Below are 25,797 nucleotides of genomic sequence, written 5' to 3'. Positions count from 1 at the left end.
GACATTTTCACACCAGGTTGGAGGAAGGAGGAGTGATGTCACTAGGCAACCAGACAGAGCCATGATTAGACCATGTGGCTGATCATTTTGAAAAAAAATGAATTTTTTTTATTTTTAATTAGGTGAAAACCATGGGAACCCTCAGAGTTGGTTTTCACCAGATATCTGTCAATATGATATTTCCAATAAAGCTATTCTTTGAGGAACCCACTTGACTCGAAGCTTTGCTTGCTATGAATCTATTACTTAGAACCCTGACATCTAAGTAGGCATCTAGAGCAGCGGTGGTGCAGTGGTTAGAATACAATACTGAAGGCTACTTCTGCTGTTTGCCAGTTTCCAGCAGTTCAGTAGTTTGAGTCTCACCAGGCTCAAGGTTGACTCAGCCTCTCATCCTTCTGAGGTTGGTAAAATGAGGACCCAGATTGTTGGGGGCAATATGCTGACTCTGTAAACTGCTTAGAGAGGGCTGTAAAGCACCTTGAAGCAATATATGTCTAAGTGCTACTACTAGTGCTCAACTCACTGACAGGCTGACTGACACAGTAAACTGCTTGAAGATGTAGTCAACCATATCCCACACAGCACAGCCTTCGACACTCTGAGAGCGAAGAAGTTCTTTAATAAAGCACAGAATAGCTTTCCTCACCTGTCAAAGAATGAAAGAAGATGGTGAGGTAGATGATGAGGATGGTAATTATTACATTTGAATGCTGCAGAATCTTTATAGCCCATAAGTAGCCTTCATAAACTTTTGCCAAATGATGAGTATATAGCCATGCTAGAGAGGATAATGACAGTAGTCTTTTGAGAAAGGTGCATTGACTGGGTTGAACCAGTTCACAATGCAAATCAGGATAGTTGGGCTCAATACTTTTGCAAAGGAATTCCTCTCCCCTGGACAAATAATAGGACACTAGCCTAGAAGATTGCTAGAACGATCCTTTCGGAGGAAGGGGACTGTTTTTTTGATGGTCCACACTTAAAAAAGCAGGCAGAACTTGGACAACAGAAATCAGTTGGACCTGAACTTTTGTATTAATTTTAAATTTCACTTAATTAGAATTAAATACAATTAATTTGATCACCCAGTCACATATTGAATCATTTGTTCTTCTATCAGATTAGTTACTCTGAGAGTGCGGTTGCCAGTCTTTAAATTTGATATAGAAATAAATACTCTAATTTGGCAACAAAATTAGAATTGCAACCAAGAGTTTGAAGAATTCAACAAATTCTGGGGAAAACACAAAAGATAAAAATTGTCAAAAATCTAAATCTATCTGTCTGTCTTTCTGTCTGTCTGTCCGTCCATCCGTCCATCCATCCATCCATCCATCCATCCATCCATCCATCCATCTATCTATCTATCTATCTATCATCTATCTATCTATCTATGGGTATGCATGTTCCAGCATAACTCTGGAACGCCTCGAGCAATTTCAACCAAACTTGGTACACAGATGACTTACTCTCTGGAGACAAATACTGTGGGGATAAGACACCCCTAAAACTCCTCAGGGTGTGTATCATATTCCTTTCCTCTGCCTTGGACTCTGATTTAATTCTGCATATTTGGAACGCTGACATTAAGATGCAGCCTGTTGTGCCTTTAAATGACTTCTACTGTACTGCCTTAAAATGGATTCTATTGTGCAGTGCAATAGAGTTGCCATGGTAACAGCTTCACAGTACTCCACAAGGGGGCTCCCTGTGGTAAGGGGAAAATCCAACATTACAAATTACATTTGGTCTGGACATTTCCCCACTATAAATAAATACCCGGGCAATGCCAGGTTATCGGCTAGTGCACTAAAAAAAATCCCATGCACAATTACACAAGACTATGTGTAAAATTAATAAAACATTATTAATGAATCCATTTATCTCCAGTCTTTATCAACACAAGTAGTGCTTCTTTAGCAACCACAATTGGGATTGGTAACTCAGTCATTAAGCAAAGTGGTCCCCAAGTGAAATATCATGAATTTACAATTTTACTTTGGCTTTCCTTTGCTTTACGGACCTACAAAGATCAAAAAACGAGAGTACTCACTGCTGTCTGAAATGCCCATGGTTGCTACATGAGGCAAAAACTATAGAAGGACTACCTATCACCAAGAGGTGCTACTTCACAAAGTACATAGCAAATTCTGGGATTTTCTTCCAAAAAGAATTCCATCTTAAGAAAGTTTTCTGAATTAACCTGCCATGAATTGGTGCAATTTTCTATAGGCTTTTGGACTGAATTTGTTTGGTTTTTCATAGGTTTCTACTATTTTACCATTTCACTATGGTCATCCAGAAGGCATTTCACAGCTTCCACAACTGGACGTTTTCTGTTTCTTGCTTCATATACTGAAAATAACCAAAGATTCCCCGTGAATTGAACTGGGATTTTACAAGGAGTAATTTGACTCCCAGTTGTTTAAAATTTAAATCACAGTGGCAACAAAAGGCTCTAAACACACAAGCATTTATTTAATTGTTTGAAAACAAAGGAAGCTTGAAGGATAATCATAAATTAATGTGCTTCGGTTTAGTTTGGTTACTTCCTGCTTAAAGTTTAACGTGCAGATATATATTGTTCCATAACATTGAGTTATTGATTGCATTCCTTGGTGAATCTCGGTACGGTGATGGTTTAATAACAAAATAACTACACATAATATAATCCACACATCCATCAACTCTTTTTTCTAAAGCAGATCATGGGCATTGGCCTTTAAGATATAATTGAATTACAGTTCATAGCATCCCTCCTTGTTGTTCACATTGGCAGGACCTTCTGGGAACAATATATAGCAATAATTGCAGGGCCAGTGATTGTGCATAAAGTAAAGGGTGTTGCGTAAATGTGGTGCGTTCTCTTTTTGGTATCTAAGAGCTTCTTTGGAGAGTAGTACTTGCTACTTACTCTCATCATGGCTGACAATCATTTTTAAATTATTTAAGAATCCAACACGAATATCTTCTGCAGCATCTTTCATCTGACTCTGCAGGAAGTCTTGTGCATCAATAGGACAGCAGGAGACTGAAAAATGAGAGATACAGAGAAAGATGAGAAAGAGAAAAACAACCAGAAATGGCCCAAATATTGCTTCAGGCTATTTTTCGGGTTGATTTTGGCTGGAAAAACGGCCTGAAAAATGGCCCAAAAAACAACCTGAAAACGGCCCCAAAAATGGCCTGTTTTGGGGCATTTGGGGGCTATTTCCAAGGAATTTTGGGCCAATTTTGGCTGGAAAAATGGCTTGAAAACAACCCAAAAATGGTCTGAAAACTGCCTGAAAAATGTCCTAAATATGGTCCAAAAATGCCCCAAACCCAGGCTGTTTCTGGACCATTTTCAGGCTGTTTTTCAAGACAAAATCAGCCTGGAAAATGGCCTGCAAACCAAATTTAGCCAAAAAAACCAACCTGAAAATGGCCTTAAAAACAGCCTGTTTTGGGGTAGTTTTTTTGGGGGCCGATTTTGATTGGAAAACAGCCCAGAAAATGGCTTGAAAATGGCCCCAAAATGGCTGAAAATGGCCCAAAACCAGACTAGGGTGGGCCCAGCCAGTGGTTTGATTTTCCAGTTCTCCAAACCACACAGAATGGTAAAAACTAGCTTGGGCAAACTGGTCCAAACTGCCAGCAGCCTACTGATACATGATAGATAGATAGATAGATAGATAGATAGATAGATAGATAGATAGATAGGTAGGTAGGTAGGTAGGTAGGTAGGTAGGTAGGTAGGTAGGTAGGTAGGTAGAGAGAGAGAGAGAGAGAGAGAGAGAGAGAGAGAGACAGACAGACAGACAGACAGACAGACAGACAGACAGACAGACATATACATAGACAATTCTTCAAATTGGTCTTCTGAACAATTTGTAGTCAAAATTGCATGATCCATGCATCAGGAAAACAAAAAAGTCTCTAAATTATTGGTGGTGGAGGGGAAGAGAAAGGAGGGGGAGGGGAGGGGAAGAAAATAAATGTTTGAAGTAGTACAATGAAGAGAGAACATAGTCAATAACCACGGAATTACTGTGGCTCTTGGAGAAAACCAACCAATAATTGAATGGGAGAAATGGAGGCTGAACTAGACTGTGTTGTTTCTCTGTGTCATATAATATATGTGGGTATGCATGTATATGCATAATTTATTATTATTTTTTTATCTATTTATTTTTTGGTCGTTTATATAATGCATATTTGAGATGGTGACCCTTTGAGAGCCGTATGCAACAAAATTCATTTTAATGTATGCCTATTAGTGTACATTCAAAATGACAATAAAGATATTCTAAGAAATGGAGTATCCTGGAACAGACATGGCTGACAGAAACCTTGAACAAGAGCATTCTATGACCCAACATACCAGTGGTGGGTTCCAGATCCCAGTGCAACTGGTACGGTGCAATGGGGCCCGGCGTCCACCACATGAACGTGCACAACGTGTGCATGCGTCCTTACCTCTGGTGACACCTCCACGATGCCTCCACCATGCTCCAACTGCTCAGTGGAGTGTCTCGCAGGCATCATATGTGCCATGCCCGTGTGCAGAAGCACCAAAGAGCTCAAATACAGGTAAGGAGGGCAGGCAGGCGGGCAGGTGGGCCCTCCAGAGCACTGTACCGGAATGGTACCCGGTGCTTCTGGCAGACACCAGTACTCCCGTACCGGGGTGTACCGCTTGCAACCCACCATTGCAACATACACTATAACATCTTGATGGGTATGTCCTACACCAGAAATCTGCTTGTTATTGTCTGTGCATTTAGGTGAGGTGTGGCACTTGGATGAAAACCAAGAAAAAAATAATACTTGTAGAAACCTTTCCCATGAACTTGATCCTTACCAAGGTGACCAAAAGCATCCATAAGCATAGAACGATGATCCTTGCAGATCTCTTGATGTTCATAACAAGACTGTAAAGAAAATGGCAAAGATGTCTTTATTTACTTAATTTGGTTCCCAAATACTATATGCTCGCTTGGGCAATATTCAGAACTTAATTTACAATCTGATTTGTTGGGGACCTGTAGATTTATGTAATTTTGGTAGAGCTTGAGATCAAATCCATCCCTCAGTTTTTCCACTTTTTTCCTCTTTTTTTGGTAGTAAAGTTGAGGGGAGGCTTCACCCACTTGGGAAGAAGTTGTGTTAAATCATGGGTCCTCAAACTATGGCCCGGGGGCCACATGTGGCCCACCAAAGCCATAAATCCAGCCTGCACAGAACCATGAGGCTGCCCCGCTCACATCGCCCCACCCACCCTTCGGCCGAGCAAAGGACTTACCTTCACGAGCCCCACGGGCTGGAACTGAAAAGTAAGGCCAACAATTTTGGCCTGCAGAGAGGTTCTTGAGGCAGGGGAGGTGAAAAACTGGGTGCACAGATGCTCCAAGAGGCCAAAAAAAATGGGTGGAAATGGCCCATTTCGGGCCAAAAAGCCAGCCATTTTTGCATGTTTTTGGCCTGCATAATGCTTCTGGAGGTGGGGGGGAGTGAAAAACAAGGTGCACAGATGCTCCAGGAGGCCAAAAAATGGGCAAAAATGGCCCATTTTTCACCTCCCCCACCTCCAGAAGATAGACAAAGGGAGATAGACCGAGAGAGTGAGAGAGAGAGAGAGAGAGAGAGAGAGAGAGAGAAAGAAAGATAGACACAGAGAGAGAGATTTCTCAAGCTCCTTGAGGCTGAGAAGAATCACTGCAAAACTGAGTTTGTTGAAGAGGACCACTAGACTCCTAAACAACTGAAAAAATGATCTAGTAAAAAGAAAAGGCAACCAAAAGAGCAACATGCCAACAAAAGCAAATAAAACACCCTTAGGAGCAAAACAAATTAAAGTTTAATTTGTGTGCATTGTTCAATGGACTGTTAAATTGGCCACGCTCACCTAGTCACATGACCTAGCCATGCCCACCCAGTCAAATGACCACCTAGCCACACCCACCCTGCCAGTCTGGCCCTCCAACAGTCTGAGGGACTGTGAATTGGCCCCCTGTTTAAAAAGTTTGAGGACCCCAGTATTAAATGAATTGCTGATAGTGATTTAGGGTTTAGGTTTATTGGATTTTTATGCCACCCTTCTCCCAAGGACTCAGGGCGGCGTACAACATAAGAAAACACATATTACAAAAATTAAAAGGGACATTAAAGTATCCAAAAAACCCAATTGATATTTACAATAAAAATTTAAAAATTAAATTAAAATTAACAACCAAATTAATCCTATATTTTATTCTATTCAGGCCAGGCCGGCTTGCTGGAAAAGCCAACTTTTTAGTGCACGTCGGAAGGACCGGAGGTCGGGGATTATGCAACTTCAAGATAATTTCAAGATAATCAATAGTTGGCAGACGCCTTTTTCCTCAGTAAATTCCAGACTGAGGGAAAATTATTTGTTTACATTAAATGTATTTATTTAATCTAAAACATTTATATAGCCACTCGTCTTATACCAAACTCTGGGCATCAAAAATCAAAACAACATAGAAAACATTTTATATTGTGCCCCTCCAGGAGATATTGGTTTCAACCCTCTTGGCCTTAAAACCTGATTCTGCCAATTGGCCTGGGGTCCTGATGAGGAAATCTCATCCTAGAGATGGTTAATGGGTTAAAAAAACCCTGTCCCTCCATCACATTGTATATTCCTTCCTTCCTTAGTTACCTTTTGTATTTTAAAGTTAATATTTATCACTTAATACTTTATGCTGTTTTTATCTTGTTGTAAGACAGTCACTTGATGGTGAGATGAGTAGCATATAAGTGTAATAAATAAAACTATTAAAATCATAAATATTAAAAAATAAAAACCTGGCACCAGGTGAAACCTCTGACTAGCCATCACTTCATCTTATCCCAGTGCTTGGGGGAAGAGTCAAGACAAATATCACACTTAAATAAGCACTGAATTGTGTTTTCCATTGAGGGTGGCTGCATAGGTGAAATGTTCTAATCACACTCCCTGTCTGGTTTCAACACATCACAAAACAGTGTACTACCCACCAGATCACACATAGCCGATTCCCCTTCAGAATCCTGCCTTTCCATAGTGGTCATTTGAATATTGGGTTTCCAATCCTGTCGTGAAAACATCTGGGGTTTCTTTTGTAGTGGAGTATCGAGTGGTAGAACCTAGAACAGAGCAAGACATAGCAATAGGAAAAAACATTATTGTTATTTTCTGTTGTGGACCCTGCGTTCACTTTAAGGGAAAGGGAAAGGTTCTCCTGGCACATCCGTTTCAAAGCAAAAAGCCAGCGTTGTTCTGAGGACAGTCTCTGTGGTCATGTGGCTGGCATGAATAAGCACCAAAGGTGCACAGAACACTGTTACCTTCCCACATAAGGTGTTTCCTATTTTTCTACTTGCATTTCTACATGCTTTCGAACTGCTAGGTTGGCAGAATCTGGGACAAGTAAGGGGAGCTCCGTTATGTGGCACTAGGGATTCGAACCACCGAACTGCCGACCTTTCTGATAAATAAGCTCAGCGTCTTAGCCACTGAGCCACCGTGTCCCTATATATTCACTTTAGGGTCTTAGAATTTTTGATCAAGTAGTTTCAATATCAAAACTGAACAAAGAGGGCTTGGGGGTATCCACTTGATGAAAAGCTAGCTTGTCCTTTAGCTGAACGTTTCTGAAAGGCTCATGGAAAATTCATTCAAATCACCCAGGAGTCAGTTTGCATGGAATACCAGCTATTTGGCTTTTCTTTTTCTTTTTTTGGGGATGGTGAGATCATAATTTGCTGCATGAAAGGTCAACCACATGGCTTGGATCCATTGGCGGGGCATTATAATAGGTATCTCCTTATTCCCCCCCCCAAAAAAAATGTTGTTGTCACAGGACATTTTCTTACCTGCTTGAATACAAAGTCACAAAGGGCCTGGAATATCTTCTTCGGTATGGGGGGTTTACACTCTTCACAGACATCCAAAAAAAGGTTAAGCCTCTAAAAACAGGAAGCCGTATCTATTAGGCAATGTACGTTGGAGCAATCATGCATAACTTCACCATTAAAGCAAAATTAATAGCGTCATCTGGAGCACCAGCTGTGCTCTTTCCTAGATCGGGGGGGGGGGGGGCTTCAGAGAGTCACTCATGCCCTGGTCACCTCACAGCTGGAAGTGCTTACTTTGGCTATGTAAAAAGAGTCAAGAACTCTGCTGTCCATAAGGACTTTGGGAATGTTCCGTATAATTTCATCTTGCTGCTCTGTACGACGAACCAGGACACCTAGCATTGGCCACTGGGCTTTCACTGACGCCTCCTTCACCTGCGGAAAAGCAAACAGATGCCCTCATCATGAATCTTGAGAAGAACTTCACACTGAGAGCTGTTGCGTTAAGATCTGGGAAAGCACAAGCAGGTTGCTTTTTCAAGAGGCAACTGGACTTTCTTTGTTTCTCCTTGAAGAGGTTTTGCTTCTCATCCAAGAAGCTTCTTCAGTTCAGAACTGAAGAAGCTTCTTGGAATGAGAAGCAAAATGTCTTCAAGGAAAAACAAAGAAAGTCCAGCTACCTCTTGAAAAAAACTCTTTGGGGACAACCATCATGTGGAGGATTGAGAATCTCCATAGACATTTAGCTCACAATCAGGCTGCCATTTTATAGAGTAGAGTAGAGTAGAGTAGAGTAGAGTAGAGTAGAGTAGAGTAGAGTAGAGTAGAGTAGAGTAGAGTAGATAATAGAATAGAATAGCATAGAACAGAACAGAACAGAACAGAATAGAATGTTGGAAGGGACCTTGAAGTTCTTTTAGTCCAGCCCCTCAGATAAGTGGTTATCCAACATCTTCTTAAAAACGTCCAGTGTTGGAGCACCCCCAAATTCTGGAGAAAAGCTGTTCCACTGATTAATTGTTCTAACTGTCAGTAAATTGCTCCTCAGTACCAAGCTGCTTCTCTCCTTGATTAGTTTCCATCCATTGTGTCTTGTCCTACCCTCAGGTGCTTTGGAGAATAGAAATTATACATATTTCAAATATGTTTCAAATAAAGTACACGTGAGGCTCTCTGCTATGGTTTTTACAGTATATCCATGTGTGAACTCTTTGGGGAGGAAGTTGAGTCTGCAAAAAGGGTCAGAAATGTTCCCAGTCCATCTTCTTCCTTGCCTGTGTTCAAAACAACAGCAATACTATCTCCCTTTATTTTTAATTTTTGATTGTGATATTGCCATGCACTTATTTTGTGACTGGCTGCCCTGATGGTCTTGATAGTCACAACCTGCTCTCTGATTGATCAGAGATTCAAGACCCAGGGAAAAACAAGAGAGAAGATCAGGTGCTCACTGGAGTTACAAATGCTAATAATGATCAGGCATTAAAAAAAAACAATGTATGGGGTGGAAGAACATTTTTCACTTCCTTTTGGTGCCTTAAAATTCGTGTTTCTTTTGTGTAGCCATGAGCCCATTTTGTTACAATCCAGTATGATGACCCAGTTTTGACAATTTAAGGATGCATTTAAAAGTTAGGCTAAATAATTGCCTATGTCAGCATTTCTCAACCTTGGCAACGTGAAGATGTATGGACTTCAACTCCCAGAATTCCCCAGCAAGCATCTTCAACGATCAAGGCTGAGAAACACTGATCTATGTAAAAATGTGTTTTTCTGGTTCTCTTTTTTCCCCCCTCTGCTGATTTTTCTGGTTTTTGCTTTTTCCTTACCCTGTTTTCTTCTTCCCACCATTTTTTAATATTAAAGTAATATAAATAAAAAGGGCAACACTTGGCTTACGTCATCTCAAGGAGAATAATCTTTCATTTAAATATCTTGCATAAAGTTTTCCCAAGACTGATTGTAGATTGTAGATTGTAGATTTATTTATTTATAAATAAATGATAACAATTGGTCTGATAACAGACCAATTGATCTATAATTGATAGGATTACCCTCATTTAAAAAAAAAAGAACTAAAGATAAATTGACCAGTTCCTTACTTTTGTTTCCTCATCGTTCATCCAGTCACTAACCAGACACTGATAGATGGGAATGACAGGAGCACAGAGTTGGGCCTCAGCCTCTCTGGGGAATGAGCACGTTTTCCAATTTTTATAGTAAAAGTTTATGGCAGTGCAGAAACTTTCCATAACTGTGAATGAAACAGAAAAAAGCAAAATGCCCGAGGTGATTTTCCTGGAATAATATACTTGTGTTGTACAGTAGTTCATTCACAGTAGGATAACCAGAAAAATGTATTTATTTATTCATTAATTTATTAAATGTACAGCTGCCCCTCTCACCAATAAGGCAACAAAATCATTATAATAGTTATAATTCCCAATATTTGCATTTATATTTCCAATCTAGTTATATTAAATGTCCCTGCTAAATTATTCACTATTTGAATTCTCTTGCAGCAGGATTCTTTTTCTGTAGTTCCTTTCTACTGATTTGCATCTTATCTTTTGATCTTTGTCATGTTGATTTCCATGTACAGAAATTAAAATCTTTTGTTTTGTTTTTCCTATAAGTGTTTGGACTGATAGGCAACCTGCTGGCGTGCACCTAAAATAGCAAAGGGCCTATCGCTAATATTGCTAACTGTTAGCAATAGCAATAGCAGTTAGACTTATATATCGCTTCATAGGGCTTTCAGCCCTCTCTAAGCGGTTTACAGAGTCAGCATATTGCCCTCACAGTCTGGGTCCTCATTTTACCCACCTCGGAAAGATGGAAGGCTGAGTCAACCCTGAGCCGGTGAGATTTGAACCGCCGAACTGCAGCTAACAGCTGAAGTGGCTGCAGTACTGCACTCTAACCACTGCGCTACCTCGGCTCTCATTGTTGTTCAATGCTGGTATTTATTTTTACTTTGTGTATATGTTCCCAGACCAGCATGAGATTGTGCAAACCAGGAGAAAAAGGAATGGTTGTTTAGATCCGAATCAGTCTGAGAATTCAACCCATTGTATGTTTTTTGTTGAAGATAATAAAATCTTAAGCTAATAGAGGCTAGATCAGACGTCTTCAAACTTGGCAACTTTAAGACTTGTGGACTTCAACTCCCAGAATTCTCCAGCCAGCTCTGCTAGACTATAAAGCAGAAATTCACACACTTTGGATATGTGGTACAAGCTGATGAAAGACTAGAACAAATGGCTCTGCTTGTCAAGGCTGAAGGCAGTAGAAGAACAGGAAGCTAATAATTGGACAGAGGGATGAGATCCAAGATACAACTTAAATGTCTCTGAAAAAGAGCCAGATTGACACGGGAGAGCAAGTCCAGGCGTTTCCATACATTTACCAAAAGTTAGGTGAGAAGTTAGGTACATTTACCCAGAATTTGACTTCTGCAAATTCTACTTCTACCACTCAAAAGTGTGAAATAGTTCCTGGATGGAAAATCAGGTTAATTATTTTTAATTAACTATTAACTGTTGGAGTGAATAAATTAAAGTAGAAAATTAACACTAATGGTGGATTCCAAAGCTGAAAAGATACACCTTAACCTTTAAGGAAGAATTGACTATCTTAGCTAAATGAAAGAAGGAGAACATTTTCTGACTTACCATAACACACTGATTCCTTCATATGGCTTATCATGGGCATCCTTAGAATCATTCTTATATACACAAAAGTTAAAGACAAAAATGGGATACACTTAAGTGCTGCAGGAATGAAAAAAAAACATACATATATCTGTTAGATACTAATGAGTGAAGTAACCATGGAGAATGTGAGGCAGGCCTCTCCTTATTCCAGTTAACCATCTCCAATTAGTTGCCCATTCTAAGGCTAATTGATTCAGCCAACTAAGAGGCCACATAAATACAATATATTTTAAACTGTTACATCATTCCATGGCCTTTCCTCTTTATACTGAGAGAAGGAGCAACAGCAATCTTGCCAGTTTGAAAAAGAAGAAAGGAGCTGGAAGGCTTGATGTCACATTGTGTAGAGCCCATCATCAAACTTGATGGTGTTCTTGGAAACTAATCAAGGGGAGAAGAAACTTAGAACTAAGGAGAAATTTCCTGATCGTTAGAACAATTAATCAGTGGAACAACTTGCCTCCAGAAGTTGTGAATGCCCCAACACTGGAAGTTTTTAAGATGATGTTGGATATCCATTTGTCTAAAGTGTTGTAGGGTTTCCTGCCTAAGGAGGGGGTTGGAGTAGAAGACCTCCAAGTTCCCTTCCAACTCTGTTATTCTATGATGAATTCTTGATCATTCCTCAAATGTTGCTACCTGACATCCCTTTAAAAAAATTAACTAATTATTTTGAAATATCAGGAATCCATTCTTTTAAAATAATGATTGTAAGAAAAAAGGCTAGAGGAAATAATAAAAAGACTACAGATAAATTAGAAAAATCATCCACAAATTAAACAGGATGTACAGTGATGAAGACCACTGGAAGAATTTCTCTACTGATTTGGACCACTGCATATTTAATGTCAATGTTTGTCTATATACATGTAGATACTATTTAGTCATTATAATTTTAATTTCAATTATATTGCCTTAATCAGTGTTTCTCAACCTGTCATCCATGGGCTGCAGGGGAGCCACAATGTCATCACAGGTGGTCCGTGAAGTCTTGAAGAAATATTTTGATTTAAATCTTGAGTTAAGACTTGGGGGTCCATGGCTACAAAAGAATTTAAAGGGGATCTGGGTGTGAGGAAAAGATTGAGAATTACTGGCCTAAGTGGGGAGTAGCCATTTGTTTTATATCATTCTTAATTCACCAAAGTCTCTTTTTTGGGGTGGGGGAGGTTTAAATGAAATTTCAAAGTTTTTATTGAAATATGGCTCATCCTTAGGTTGTATCTCATAGGCTTTGGTTTAGATCATTCCTTGGGACCAGTTTGCACAGCATATTAGATCATAGAATAACAGAGATCATAGAATAGAATATCCCTAGAATAGGGATTGTCTAAAGTGGCAAATGTTGTAAAATGGGACAGCTAACAATGAACTTGCTTAGCAACAGGACTTTTGTGCTCAATTGGGATACAATACAATAGCAGAGTTGGAAGGGACCTTGGAGGTCTTCTGGTCCAACCCCCTGCTTAGGCAGGAAACCCTACACCACTTCAGACAAGTGGTTATCCAACATCTTCTTTAAAACTTCCAGTGTTGGAGCATTCACAACTTCTGGAGGCAAGTTGTTCTACAAGAGCCGAGGTGGCACAGTGGTTAGGGTGCAGTACTGCAGCCACTTCAGTTGACTGCTAGTTCTGCAGCTCGGCGGTTCAAATCTCACCGTCTCAGGGTTGACTCAGCCTTCCATCCTTCCTAGGTGGGTAAAATGAGGACCCAGATTGTGGGTACAATATGCTGACTCTGTAAACCGCTTAGAGAGGGCTGAAAGCCCTATGAAGCGATATATAAGTCTTAACTGCTATTGCTATATTGCTACTGATCAATTGTTCTAACTGTCAGAAAAGTTCTCCTTAGTTCTAGGTTGCTTCTTTCCTTGATTAGTTTCCACCCCTTGCTTCTTGTCCTACGCTCGGGTGCTTTGGAGAATAGCTTGACTCCTTCTTTGTGGCAACCCCGGAGATATTGGAATACTGCTATCTTGTTTTCCCTAGTCTTTCTTTTCATTAAACGAGACATACCCAGGTCCTGCAACCATTCTTCATATGTTTTAGTCTCCAGTCCCCTAATCATTGTTGTTGCTCTTCTCTGCACTTTTTCTAGAGTTTCAACATCATTTTTTTACATCATGGTGACCAAAACTGGATGCCCTATTCCAAGTGTGGACTTATCAAGGCATTATAAAGTGGTATTAACACTTCACGTGATCTTGATTCTATCCCTCTGTTTATGCAGCCTAGAACTGTGTTGGCTTTTTTGGCAGCTGCTGCTGCACACTGCTGGCTCATATTTAAATGGTTGTCCACTAGGGCTCCAAGATCCCTCTTAATAGCAATAGCAATAGCAGTAGACTTATATACCGCTTCATAGGCCTTTCAGGCCTCTCTAAGCGGTTTACAGAGAGTCAGCATATCGCCCCCAACAATCTGGGTCCTCATTTTACCCACCTCGGAAGGATGGAAGGCTGAGTCAACCCTGAGCCGGTGAGATTTGAACCGCTGACCTGCTGATCTAGCAGTAGCCTGCAGTGCTGCATTTAACCACTGCGCCACCTTGGCTCTTAATTCTCCAGTCTTACAGAGAAAGGCTCAGTACCTGCCTGAAACAAAACATCCAACAGTGAAAAAAGAACTGCCAGAGAATGCTATACCATAGTGAGATGCCAGGTTTCCCAGAGTGGTCAGTACCATGTGGTGCGGGAGCATCCCAGTCTTCATATTCCTTTGAAGTTCATACATGACATCATTGAAATGAGAGTTGGCCAGAGCTAGAAGGATCATGCTGGCTTGGGCACTGATTTTCAGAGGCACTTCCTAGAAAGGTAGGGAGGGAAAAGGGAATTATTTTCAGCCACTTAGCTCTTCAAGACCATTAAAATGAGGTTCTCTCTCAATAAATAAGGAGGAGGAATTCTAACATGAACTAGATCGAACAGTATTCCATCACTGGAGGCATTTAAAAAGAGATTGGGCAGCCATTTATCTTAAATGGTCTCCTGCTTGAGCAGGGAGCTGGACTAAAAGACTTCCAAGGTCCTTTCCAACTTTGTTATTCTGTTACAGGTACTCCTTGACTTATGACAGTTCACTCAGTTCACAACCACATTGAAAAAAATGACTAATCACCATTTTCATTCTTACGACTGTTGTAACATCACCATGGTCACGTGATCCAAATTCAGACGCCTGGAAACTGATCATATTTATGATATTACAACTGTGTTACTACCTTACCAAATGCAGTGATTCACTTAACAACTGCAGCAAGAAAGTTTGTAAAATGGGCCAAAACTCAATTAACTAATGTCTCATGTAGCAACAGACATTTTTGGCTCATTTGTGATCTTAAGTCAAGGACTAAGGTAAAGGTAAAGGTTCCCCTCACAGATATATGTTAGTCGTTCCCAACTCTAGGGGGCGGTGCTCATCTCCGTTTCAAAGCCAAAGAGCCAGCGCTGTCCTCTCCATGGTCATGTGGCTGGCATGACTAAATGCCAAAGGCACACGGAACGCTGTTACCTTCCCACCAAAGGTGGTCCCTATTTCTCTACTTGCATTTCTACACGCTTTCAATCTGCTAGGTTGGCAAAAGCTGGGACAAGTAACAAAAGCTCACTCTGTTACACGGCGCTAGGGATTCAAACCGTTGAACTGCGGACCTTTCTGATTGACAAACTCAGCGTCTTAGCCACTGAGCTATCATGTCCCTTAAGTCAAGGACTACCTGTAAACTGTTTTCATCACTCCTGGACTGACCTTGTTGCTAAAAATGTCCATGCTGTGCAAGAAGCTTCCTCTTAGACCATAGAAAGGGTATTAGATTGCCATTGAAAATTGCAGTTCTGTGCTTAGCTTCTTCTTTTCTCCCAACTAATAGAATACTTTGTAGAGTGAAGAGTTTTCCAAATAAAGTGTGCTATAAAGCCTTGACTCACTCTGGTGTTGGCTTTATGCAACAGACCCTACCTCATTTACCATCTCCTGGGTCAAAATATTGATGGCCAACTTGACGTTAAGTTTCCCAACCATCATGCTGATGTCTTGAGCAGCTTGCTCAGCATTCTGAAGGCATTCCAAATAGGAGTAGATGTAATCATAAATCTCTGAAAGGTAATAAAGAAGAATTTGGAGTGTCACCCTGGGAGAGGGCCTGATTTGCCCATAACAAAGATCCATAATAACAGTGTGACTATTAAAGCTGTGTTAGACAGTTTATATATTAGTTTGTATTATTAGAATTATGACTCACTTCAAAACGTGTTGAACTGACATAAGAGATGCAATTTATAATATGATGTTTCTGCAAGTTCACTGGACCCAATATTTCTTCACTGTCTTCTTTTTCTAACTTGGCATCTTGATATGCTTTCATAGCCTGCTGGAATATTTAAACTGGCCTTCAGGTCAACATATCTGGAAGGCTTCATATTGAGGAAGGTTGATTTAAAAGATTGATATTTTTATTATTTTATTTAAAAAACTGTAGTGCAAGATTCTATTTGTATTGCATTAAATGACTTAGATGAGGGAATTAGAAGGGGAACTTACCAAATTTGCAGATGATATTAAACTGGCAGGAATAAGTAACACCCTGGAAAATAGGCTGGGCCCTAACAAAATGAAATTCAATCTAGAGAAAAGTAAAGTCCTACACTTAGGCAAGAAAATCCAAAACATACAGTATAGATTGAGTGAAACCAGGCTTAATAGCAGTAACTGTGAGAGGAATCTTGGAGTTTTAGTGGACAACCAGCTAAATATGAGCCAGCAGTACACAGTGGCAGCTAAAAAAATCCCATGCAATCCTAAATTGAATTAACAGAGGGATACAATCAAGATCAAGTGAGGTACTAATACTACTCTATAAAGCCCTAGTAAAACCACACCTAGAGTACTGCATCCAGATTTGGTCACCACACTATAAAAAAAGATGCTGAGACTCTAGAAAAAGTGCAGAGAAGAGCAATCAGGATGATTAAGGAGCTGGAGACTAAAACATATGAAGGACGGTTACAAGAATTGGGTATGGCTAGTCTAGTGAAGAGGACCAGGGGAGACATGATAGCAGCCTTCCACTATTTGAGGGGCTGCCACAGAGAGGAAGGGGGTCAAGCTATTTTCCAAAGCACCTTAAGGCCAGACAAGAAATAATGGATGGAAACTGAAAAAAGAGAGATTTAACCTGGAAATAAGGAGAATTTTTCTGACAGTGAGAACAATCAATCAATGGAACAGACGTTGCCTTTGGAAGTTGTGGGAGCTTCATCACTGGAGACTTTCAAGAAGAGATTGTACTGCCATTTGTCAGAAATGGTATAGGGTCTCTTGCTTGGGCAAGGGATTGGCCTAGATGACCTACAAGGTCCCTTCCAACTCTGTTAATCTGTAATCTATTGAGGTGAATTCTCCATTGTTCCTAGTATGGAATTTTATTCACCCCTGAAAAACTACCCAAAATACTAGTTAAAAGAAGAAAAACAAGGGATTTTCTCTAGAATCACAGCAGCAGAGGGGGAAAAAAAACACCATCCTTAGTGTAAACAGTACCAACAATCTTGCTAAGTAATATCAGAGTAAGAACTCCAGTAATTCTCCAGAAAATGGCCGACTGGTCGTGAGAGAATGCCAACAAGGACTGCAACAAGAAATTGTTTCTCATTATCACCTGCATCATTTCAAAAGATGGCAAGTGAAGGTATATTCAGTGGGCATCAGAAAATCAAATTAATGTCTGCAAAGGTTATGGGAGGAGAAAGTAGTCATGTTGCATTTGTGCTTGGATTCATCAGTCTTTAGTGCAATGTCATTTATAGGAGATGCAACTCCAAAAGCTTTGCTTCTTTCTACTATTCATTCTATTGATCACTAGAGGAATAGGAATAATGTTAAAGGAACTCAGAGGACCTGATGAGCCATCTCACCGCAATGGGAATAACCTGCCTCACTCATCAGTGGAAGGAGCTTGTTGCGAATAGCAATAGCAATAGCACATAGACTTATATACTGCTTCCTAGTGCTTTTATAGCCTTCTCTAAGCAGTTTACAGAGTCAACCTATTGCCCCCAACAATCTGGGTCCTCATTTTACCCACCTCAGAAGGATGGAAGGCTGAGTCAACCTTGAGCCTGGTGAGATTCGATCTGCCAAACTGCGGGCAGCCCGTGATCAGCAGAAGTAGCCTCAGTAACTGCACTCTAACCACTGCACCACTGTAGCTCTACTATTCGCTCTGAGGAATTTCACCTGGGAGAGTCTAGGAGAAGAGCCTTTTCCACTGTGGCTCCGTCCCTGTATAACATTCTGTTCCTGGAGTCTTCATCTGTTCTTGTTCTCCTGCCCTCAAAATTTAGTTTTGCCTGTCCTTCACTCCTTGCTGAAAATGGCTGACAGGATGAGATCATCTCACCATTGTGCCACCTGTCACTTTGTTCTAATTTTTATATAACTTTTTAAATTCTAATTGTTTTTGTATTTATCTTCCTGTAGTTTGTAAGCCGCCCAGAATCACCTTATTGGTCAGATGGGTAGCATATAAATCAGGAGTGGGTTCCGCCAGAGACTACTGATGGTTCTCTCAGGGACATGCCTCGCGTCTGCCTTTGATGTGTGCTGTGCACGCATGCACAATACAACTACAATTGCTCGGCATATGCGCAGAAGCAAAAAAAGATGGTGGCATCTACGGTGGCACCAGGAGAACCAGTTCGAGGTGTGGCAGGACTGGGTCACTGCCAGTTCCAGCGACTCAGGCTGCCAAGCTACTACCGGTTTGGCCAAATCGGGCCGAACTGGTAGTAACCCAGTTACTCCCTCTTTGTTTTTTGCTTTGTTCCTGTTCTGCTTTCCTTTGAATGGAGGCATGGTAGTTGGCATGAAGGGGCAAATGAAATTGTAATATTGCCATGAAAACTACTCCCATTGTGTACTTGCCTTGAAACATTTTTTTACATTTCAAGTAAGCCTGCATTGTGATGTCATTTTGTCAATTTCATAAACCATCAACTAAAACCAGACCTTGTATTGAATGATGGTAAATTTGTTGCAGTGGAAATTAATTTGTATGGGTCCAAGACTCTGATATTGGGATTTTATGTCCCCAATGAAGACAAAATATTCTTTTATAAAGGACTTGTGGAGAGACTAGTGGGCTTAAATCAACATTGCTGTAAAATGGGAGATTGGAATGGAGTGATCTCCATACAAATAGACTGAACTTTAGAAAAAAAATATTAAAATTATGCAAGGCAAGTTACATTTTAAAAAATGTAATGACCAGTTTAGAGCTTGTCCAAATACGGAGACAGAAGAATGGCAATTCAAGAGTATGTATGTATGTATGTATGTATGTATGTATGTATGTATGTATGTATGTATATGTGTGTGTGTGTGTGTTTTATTTGTGCTGATAAATAAATAAATAAATCAGCACAAATAAAACACAAATATAACAAAGGCAACAGTAAAAATATTGGGTTTCTGTCGTGATGGACTCTTGTGACGAGCCGATTGACAGATGATGGAAGCAGTTAGCTTCTTCCCATAATTGGGGCTTACCAGGTGTTGTGATACTAAATATGTATGTATGTATGTATGTATGTATGTATGTATGTATGTATGTATGTATATATATATTTCTGAAAGACATAGATCCTTTTCAAGAATAGACATGAGTTATCTGTTAGAACAGTGGTAGTCAACCTGGTCCCTACCGCCCACTAGTGGGCGTTCCAGCTTTCATGGTGGGCGGTAGGGGTTTGCTGCAACTCTGCTTTATAAATTTTATAAAGTAAAGTTACTTCCTTACTTTATAAATCACCATTACTGTGGAACCGGTGGGCAGTTAGAAAATTTTACTACTAACAGATACACAAAAGTGGGCGGTAGGTATAAAAAGGTTGACTACCCTTGTATTAGAATATTAGAATCTCCAATTTGGAAGCTACCATACTCTTTACCCACAACCCACCAGCGAGGAAGCATATACTGACTTATCTTTAGAATGCAATTCTTACCTTCTAATTCTAATGGTTCATAACGAATCTCAGAAATATAAATTATTTCGGATTCTCTGCTTACTTCTCAGTAAAGCTAGATTGGCTTTTTCTTTCCTTTTTATTATATGATAAAATATTACCCAGGTTGTTGCAAATAGATTTGTTGCAGACTTTGTGTGTTCCATCACAATATGACACACACTTTGCATTAGCCACTTGTCGATTCAAATGCCATAAGATGAACTCAATAGATATTTGGTCTGATTCAGCAAAACATCTATTATTTTCTTCCTTGTTTACAGCCTCTTTGAAAATTACCCCTTTTCTCCTTTTGTTTCTTTAGAACTTTGAGTTTTTATGTCTTAAAAATATTTGCAATGCCATGTTAAGTACTGATTGGGGATTGAAGGATTTCTGGGTGACACCTTTATAATAATTAAAAGTCGTTATTTTTGAAGGGGTTGAATAAAATATTTTTAAAGAAAAACATATCTGTCTCAAGTGTCCTATAATAGTTTTATATTAATATGGTTCTTCAACATGAGCTGAAAGGAGATACCTCATCCCTGAGAAAAGGTAAAGGTTCCCCTCGCACATATGTGCTTGTTGTTCCTGAGTCTAGAGGGCGGTGCTCATCTCCGTTTCAAAGCCAAAGATGCAGCTCTGCCCAAAGACATCTCTGTGGTCATGTGGCCGGCATGACTAAACGCCGAAGACACATGGAACACTGAGTATTTACTGCTAATTTCTGTGGTCCTGGAAAAATGAAATTTTGTTTTGTTCTATGTCTCCCCCTTAAAAAGTCCTGTCATCTCTTAGTCCCACTTACCTTTCCTTATCTTTAAATCGAAAGGTGGATTATGAACATTGCCAATGAATCTGCTCATTTCACAGGTCTGAAGTGTTGTTAAATTAACTACAACTGGCTTGTCCATCTAGTAGCTTTTAAAAAAAACCACTCCTGTGCTTTGCTCCTTGGAAGTAAATGTTGCTGAGCTCAGTGGGGCTTACTCCAAAATAAATATACCCAGGATTGCAGTTTAAGTTAAAAAAACAACAACCCAATAACAATCCAGCAATTGTCTTATTGTGATGTGGGTGATGGTGTCATCCTTTATTAATGTGCCTTACACTGGCCAATGAACAGACTTCAGCCAGTTTGGGATAGTTGACAGTATCAAGGAGTGACCCTATCAGCTGATTCCCTTCACATGAGCTGGACTGTAGTTTGCTTGCTTGCTTGTTCTTGTTTTATTTATTTTTATTTATAGGCTGCCTGACTCCAAATGACTCTGGGCAGCTTACAAGAAACCAAACAATATGTATGTATACTTTCCTTCCAATGGCGATATCTTATTCTGCTTGAACACTCCTACAAAAGCATCTCATTAACTACCATCAGAGGTAGAAAGCTGGAAAGGATTGAGCCCCATCTAATCCTTCAAGGTATATTGCACACATGATTGGAAAATTACACCTTCAATACTTGTGACTGAGCAAAGTTTGCTTTGATTTTTTTGTTTTTTTGTTACTGTGGTCTTTCTCCATATCCTGCATCACCCACTTCATTTTTCAAAATACACATTTCCCACTTATCCAAACATTGGCAGATTTGACTCTGATTGTAAAATATCCCAAATTAAATTTTAGATCTTGGAACACATTCTCAGCTCAAGCATACAAGTTTTTGTTGTTGTTCTTGTGGTACCCAATATTATCAGATTTAGAGTGTAAGATCAATTCCAACCAAGGACCTAAAAATTATTAAGGTGGCATCTGAGAATAGAGGCAGTTCCAATCATCATCATCATCTTTCTCCTCGTCCTCCTCGTCCTCCTCCCCTCCACCTCCTCCTCTTCTTCTTCTTCATCATCATCTTGAATGCTTGCCTAAATAAATAGACAACTTCTGAATTCTTCTCTGGTGGCAAATGCTTGAACTGAGGATGATGATGATGATGATGATGATGATGATGATGATGATGAAGAAGAAGAAGAAGAAGAAGAAGAAGAAGAAGAAGAAGAAGAAGAAGAAGAAGAAGAAGAAGAAGAAGAAGAAGAAAATGGATCAGCCAAATGATTTAAGGGCCCTCCAGTTCTGAATGAAGAATTTTTATAGGGGTCTTTTCATCTGCCTTCCACTATCACCGTGCAAATTAAATCATTACATTTCAACATCATGATGCTGTTTTAATTGGCAAAGGCCAACATGATCTCATTAAAACACTATGAAATTTTTGTCATTTCTAGTCACTGGTCAATGAATAAATAATAAGACCTTTTAGAAGCCAAGGAGTGTAAATTTAATAAAATCCATGATCTGAAAAAATGAAGTCATGATCTCCAAAGCTTATAAAAGTCCCTCTCCCCACCCCAGATTCCTAGTACTATGGTGATCATAAAGTTATTTCTACCACAAACCAAAAGTTGTGGATTAATCTTATCATACACCCATGTTTTTTAAAGCATGTGCCATATGTTCACAGATGGCTCAAAACTGGGTAGATTCAATCCCTATGAAGTGTGTAAATATCTCATAAATGCTGCACCCTCCCATTGCTCCATTTCTGACAATATATGAAAATGCGGACTTCTGGAAAGTATTTGTAGAAATATCCAGTCTATCAACCCTTACTTAGAAATAGTTTTGTCAGGGAAGATTAAGGAGAGATGTTTTAAGTGAATGTACTTTCACTAGATCTCTGCCACCACTCTACCCCAACTGTCTTTTTCTAGGGGTAAGATTGACTTGTCAAGGAAGATACCAGCATGTGTGCCTGTGATGATGGGGATGAATACTAAAACATTAGATAAAGGTAAAGGTTCCCCTCGCACATATATGCTAGTCGTTCCCGACTCTAGGGGGTGCTCCTCTCTGTTTCAAAGAAGAAGAGCCAGCTGTAAAATCATAAAGTATTTCCATGTCTGTTATCAAGTTGCCATGGTGAGGAAAGGGGGAGAGCACATTCCACACATACCTTCGGCTAGAGCTGGATCTCAGATTATTACAGCAGGCTTGGGAGGCGTGCACCTCATTGAAGAATGTGATTTATGACACAGGCTGAGGGGAGGGAAGAAACAGGGGCAAAGTTCAGCTTTAATTTAAATGAGGTCATATCTGACTGCAATGTGGTATTGCCGAAATGGTGCTCCTAATAAATGACTGGATTTATTTTGAAACTTGGCTCGAGGCTCAACGTCCCTAAACCATTATAAGAAGAATAAGTGAACATTTTTTGAAAATTTTCCAAAGTGAAAATTCTCTACAGCTCAGCCCCAGGACTCAGAAAGCATTTCTGAGAATGGAATCATGAGATAGTTCTTCTTGAACATGAGGCCAATCTCTCCAAAGCAGGGCTCTCCAACCTTGGCAACTTTAAGACTTGTGGACTTCAACTCCAAAGCTGGCTGAGGAATTCTGGGAGTTGAAGTCCTCGTCTTAAAGTTGCCAAGGTTGGAGAGCCCTGCTCCAAAGAAATAAATACCTTCTCCTTGTTCTTTCCTTTGCCTCAACTCTCCAGCTCTCTCGGTTACACTCAATCCGAGTGTCTTTATTCTTCCCCTTTGTGATGTACATTGAAGTTAGGACATGTCTTTAATAAAATGAAAATTGGAAACAAGATGCAAAAAAGAAATCTGCTCAGTGCCACATTTTAGAAAGTATAAGGGGGTTGTTGTACTTTGTGTGCTTAAACACAAAGGGAAAATAAGTAAATGGGAAGTAGCTAACAAAGTACAGAGGCCACTCTAGCACATGATTTTGAAGAAGGGGAAGGTTTCTTTAAAAATATATTACTATTGAATATTAGCTAAAATTAATCATTTCTGTGAACATGTTAAGCAAGGCTCTTAAAAGTCTTCCCTACTTTGTGTGCATGACTTTTTCAGATTTCTTACAAATAAGTTTCACTTTTGTGTCCTTTGCGTTAAATGAAGGCATTCCACATCTAAATTGGTTGTTGATCCAAATTATGTTATTTATTGACCTCCTATGGCATCATAAAGGACTCCTCGTGAATTTTACTCTAGTTTTGCCAACTGTAGAGGAAAGTGCTCATCTCTGTTTCAAGGCCATTGAGCTAGCACTGTCTGAAGACATTTCTGTGGTCATGTGGCGAGCATGACATTGCACAACGCTGTCGTCTTCCTACTGAAGTGGTACAGGGGTGGGTTCCAGATTGTTTTACTGTTGGTTTGCTCAGGGATGCGCTTCGGGCACTTGCACACTATGCGTGCTATGCGCACATGCACAGTAGAGAAAAAAAGCTTCTGCGGATGCACAGAAGCAAAAAACAAAATGGCGGCACCATAGGCCCCACCAATAGAACCAGTTTGGTGACGTGGGTGGCCGAGTTACTACTTACTTGGCCGAACCGGTAGGAACCCACCTCTGAAGTGGTACCTATTTATTTACTTGCATTTGCTTTCAAACTGCTAGGTTAGCAGGAGCTAAGGGCCAGGACAGGCACTCACCCATCTTGCAACACTTGGGTCTCAAACCTAGGCCATCAGGTTTCCAGCTGACAAGTTCAGAGTCTTAACTGCTAAGCCATTGTGATAGTGAGTTTTAAATGCTAGAAAGAGGCCACTAATCACTATGTAACCTCTAGTAGGGGACCTGAAGCCTCTGTATGTGTGTGTGTGTGCGCGCGCATGTGCACGCACACTCCTACCCCACCCCACACACCCTCTTCCAGAAGTTGATCCACGCACAGCCCTCGCTTGAATTGTAACTGTCCAGACTGATATATTGAGCCATGACAAATGCTTCATTTTGCATTTAACCCACAGTGTTAATTCTCTATTAACTTTCTCCAAAGGCCGTTCTTGTCATTCTCACAGACAGATGGTGACTGCATTATCTTTCATTTGAATCACGAGTCTCCTGGCACGTGAATTGCAAGGCCAGGGTCCCCTCCGGGATGTTCTTTGCAAATTATTTGAGATTCTTTGATGTGGATCTTCTGAACAGAGAGCTGGCCTGCTCTCCAGATGTCATCGCTCAGAGCTCCATGTTGAGACACAGCCATCTTCTCTGTCTTTAGAGAGAAGCAGTTGCTGGGTGAACCTTACATCACTTAGGTGTGCTTGCCTTTGCCAAGGGCTTGAAAAGGAAGAACATGGGAATAAACTGTTTCATCCATAGTTATCCCTAACACATAAAAAATGCTATTTCCTGTATGGTCTGAAAGTTGGCTTGTAATATAAATACATATTAATAATAAGATGTGTGTGTGTGTGTGTGTGTGTGTGTGTGTGTGTGTGTGTTTGTGTGTGTGATGGGTTCCGGATCCTGTTACAACCAGCATGCATTGTACCTGTCTGCGATGCGTCCACAAGCCTCCGCAATTCTCCAGCTGCTCGGTGGAGTGTCGTGCAGGCGCCGTACACACCATGCACGTGCAGAGATGCGCCAAAGGCTTAAATGAGAGGTAATTAGCTTGGGCGGGCGGGTGGGCTCTCCGGAGCACCGTACTGGAACAGTACCTGGTGCTCTGGGCAGACTCTGGTACGCCCGTACTAGGGCATACTGCCTGCAACCCACCACCGCTATATATAGAGAGAGCTTTGATGTTGTTCCTACCGTGTTTTCCCAAAAATACGACAGGGTCTTATTTTCTTTTTACTTACAAAATATGGCCTTGGGCTTATTATAGGGGAGGGCTTATTGTTTTGGGGTTGCCGGGCGGTTGCTCCCTTGAGAACTGGCTCCCAAAGAGCCAGGCAAGCCTCAGGAGTGAAGCAGCCATGAGGTGACCAAGCTCATGAGCAACCACCTGGCAAACCCCCTCTCGAGCCGGGCAGAGCACCATTCACTGACCTAGGGGGTATCCCTAAGGTGCCAAGCCATGTTGTGCTCTGCCTGCTCCCCAGCTCCCGCGGCTTGGCACATTACGGATACCCCCTAGGTCAGTGCATGGAGCTCTGTCAGGTTGGAGAAGGGGGTTGCGCGAGCACCTGTTCCACCCTCAGCAGGTGTGCCTCCTAGCCTCAACATGTCCGGGCCCAGCACTCCCTGCAGCTGCAGCCACCATCACGCTCTGAGCATAACGTCTTCTCCGGTTCCAAACTCCCAAACTCGGCTGCTGAGTCTTCCAGCAGTGGCCACTCTAGGAGTGGAAGGCTCTCTGTCCTGAAGACTCTCTTACAGAGTCTTCCAGCAGCCAGCGCACAACCATAGAACCCACTCCTAGAGCGGCTGCTGCTGGAAGACTCAGCAACCGAGTTTGGGAGTTTGGAACCGGAG

The 25,797-nt window shown here is 40.7% G+C and overlaps 1 protein-coding gene across 1 annotated transcript in view; it reads right to left on the bottom strand.

Moving 5' to 3' along the window:
• The window catches only part of LOC148049783 (maestro heat-like repeat-containing protein family member 2B), a 74,160-nt gene extending 59,870 nt beyond the window's left edge, over window positions 1–14,290 (bottom strand). Inside the window, exons 1-10 of the mRNA XM_087728822.1 lie at window positions 14,209–14,290; window positions 11,520–11,618; window positions 9,948–10,099; window positions 8,140–8,280; window positions 7,864–7,956; window positions 7,006–7,134; window positions 4,847–4,916; window positions 2,918–3,034; window positions 2,285–2,358; window positions 527–649 (exon numbers count right to left, since the gene is read on the bottom strand). Coding sequence (XP_087584948.1) covers window positions 527–649; window positions 2,285–2,358; window positions 2,918–3,034; window positions 4,847–4,916; window positions 7,006–7,134; window positions 7,864–7,956; window positions 8,140–8,280; window positions 9,948–10,099; window positions 11,520–11,618; window positions 14,209–14,275 — 1,065 coding nt within the window. The 5' untranslated portion in view covers window positions 14,276–14,290. The remainder of the gene's footprint in view (window positions 1–526; window positions 650–2,284; window positions 2,359–2,917; window positions 3,035–4,846; window positions 4,917–7,005; window positions 7,135–7,863; window positions 7,957–8,139; window positions 8,281–9,947; window positions 10,100–11,519; window positions 11,619–14,208) is intronic.
• Window positions 14,291–25,797: the final 11,507 nt, after the last annotated feature.

The sequence above is a fragment of the Thamnophis sirtalis genome, unplaced genomic scaffold (genome assembly GCF_051295495.1).
Source record: "Thamnophis sirtalis isolate CommonGarterSnake01/CBP01778 unplaced genomic scaffold, rThaSir2_p1.2 scaffold_1, whole genome shotgun sequence".
Lineage (NCBI taxonomy): Eukaryota > Metazoa > Chordata > Lepidosauria > Squamata > Natricidae > Thamnophis > Thamnophis sirtalis.
The sequence above is the reverse complement of the archived record's forward strand: the minus strand, read 5'-3'. Positions and strand labels throughout refer to the sequence as shown.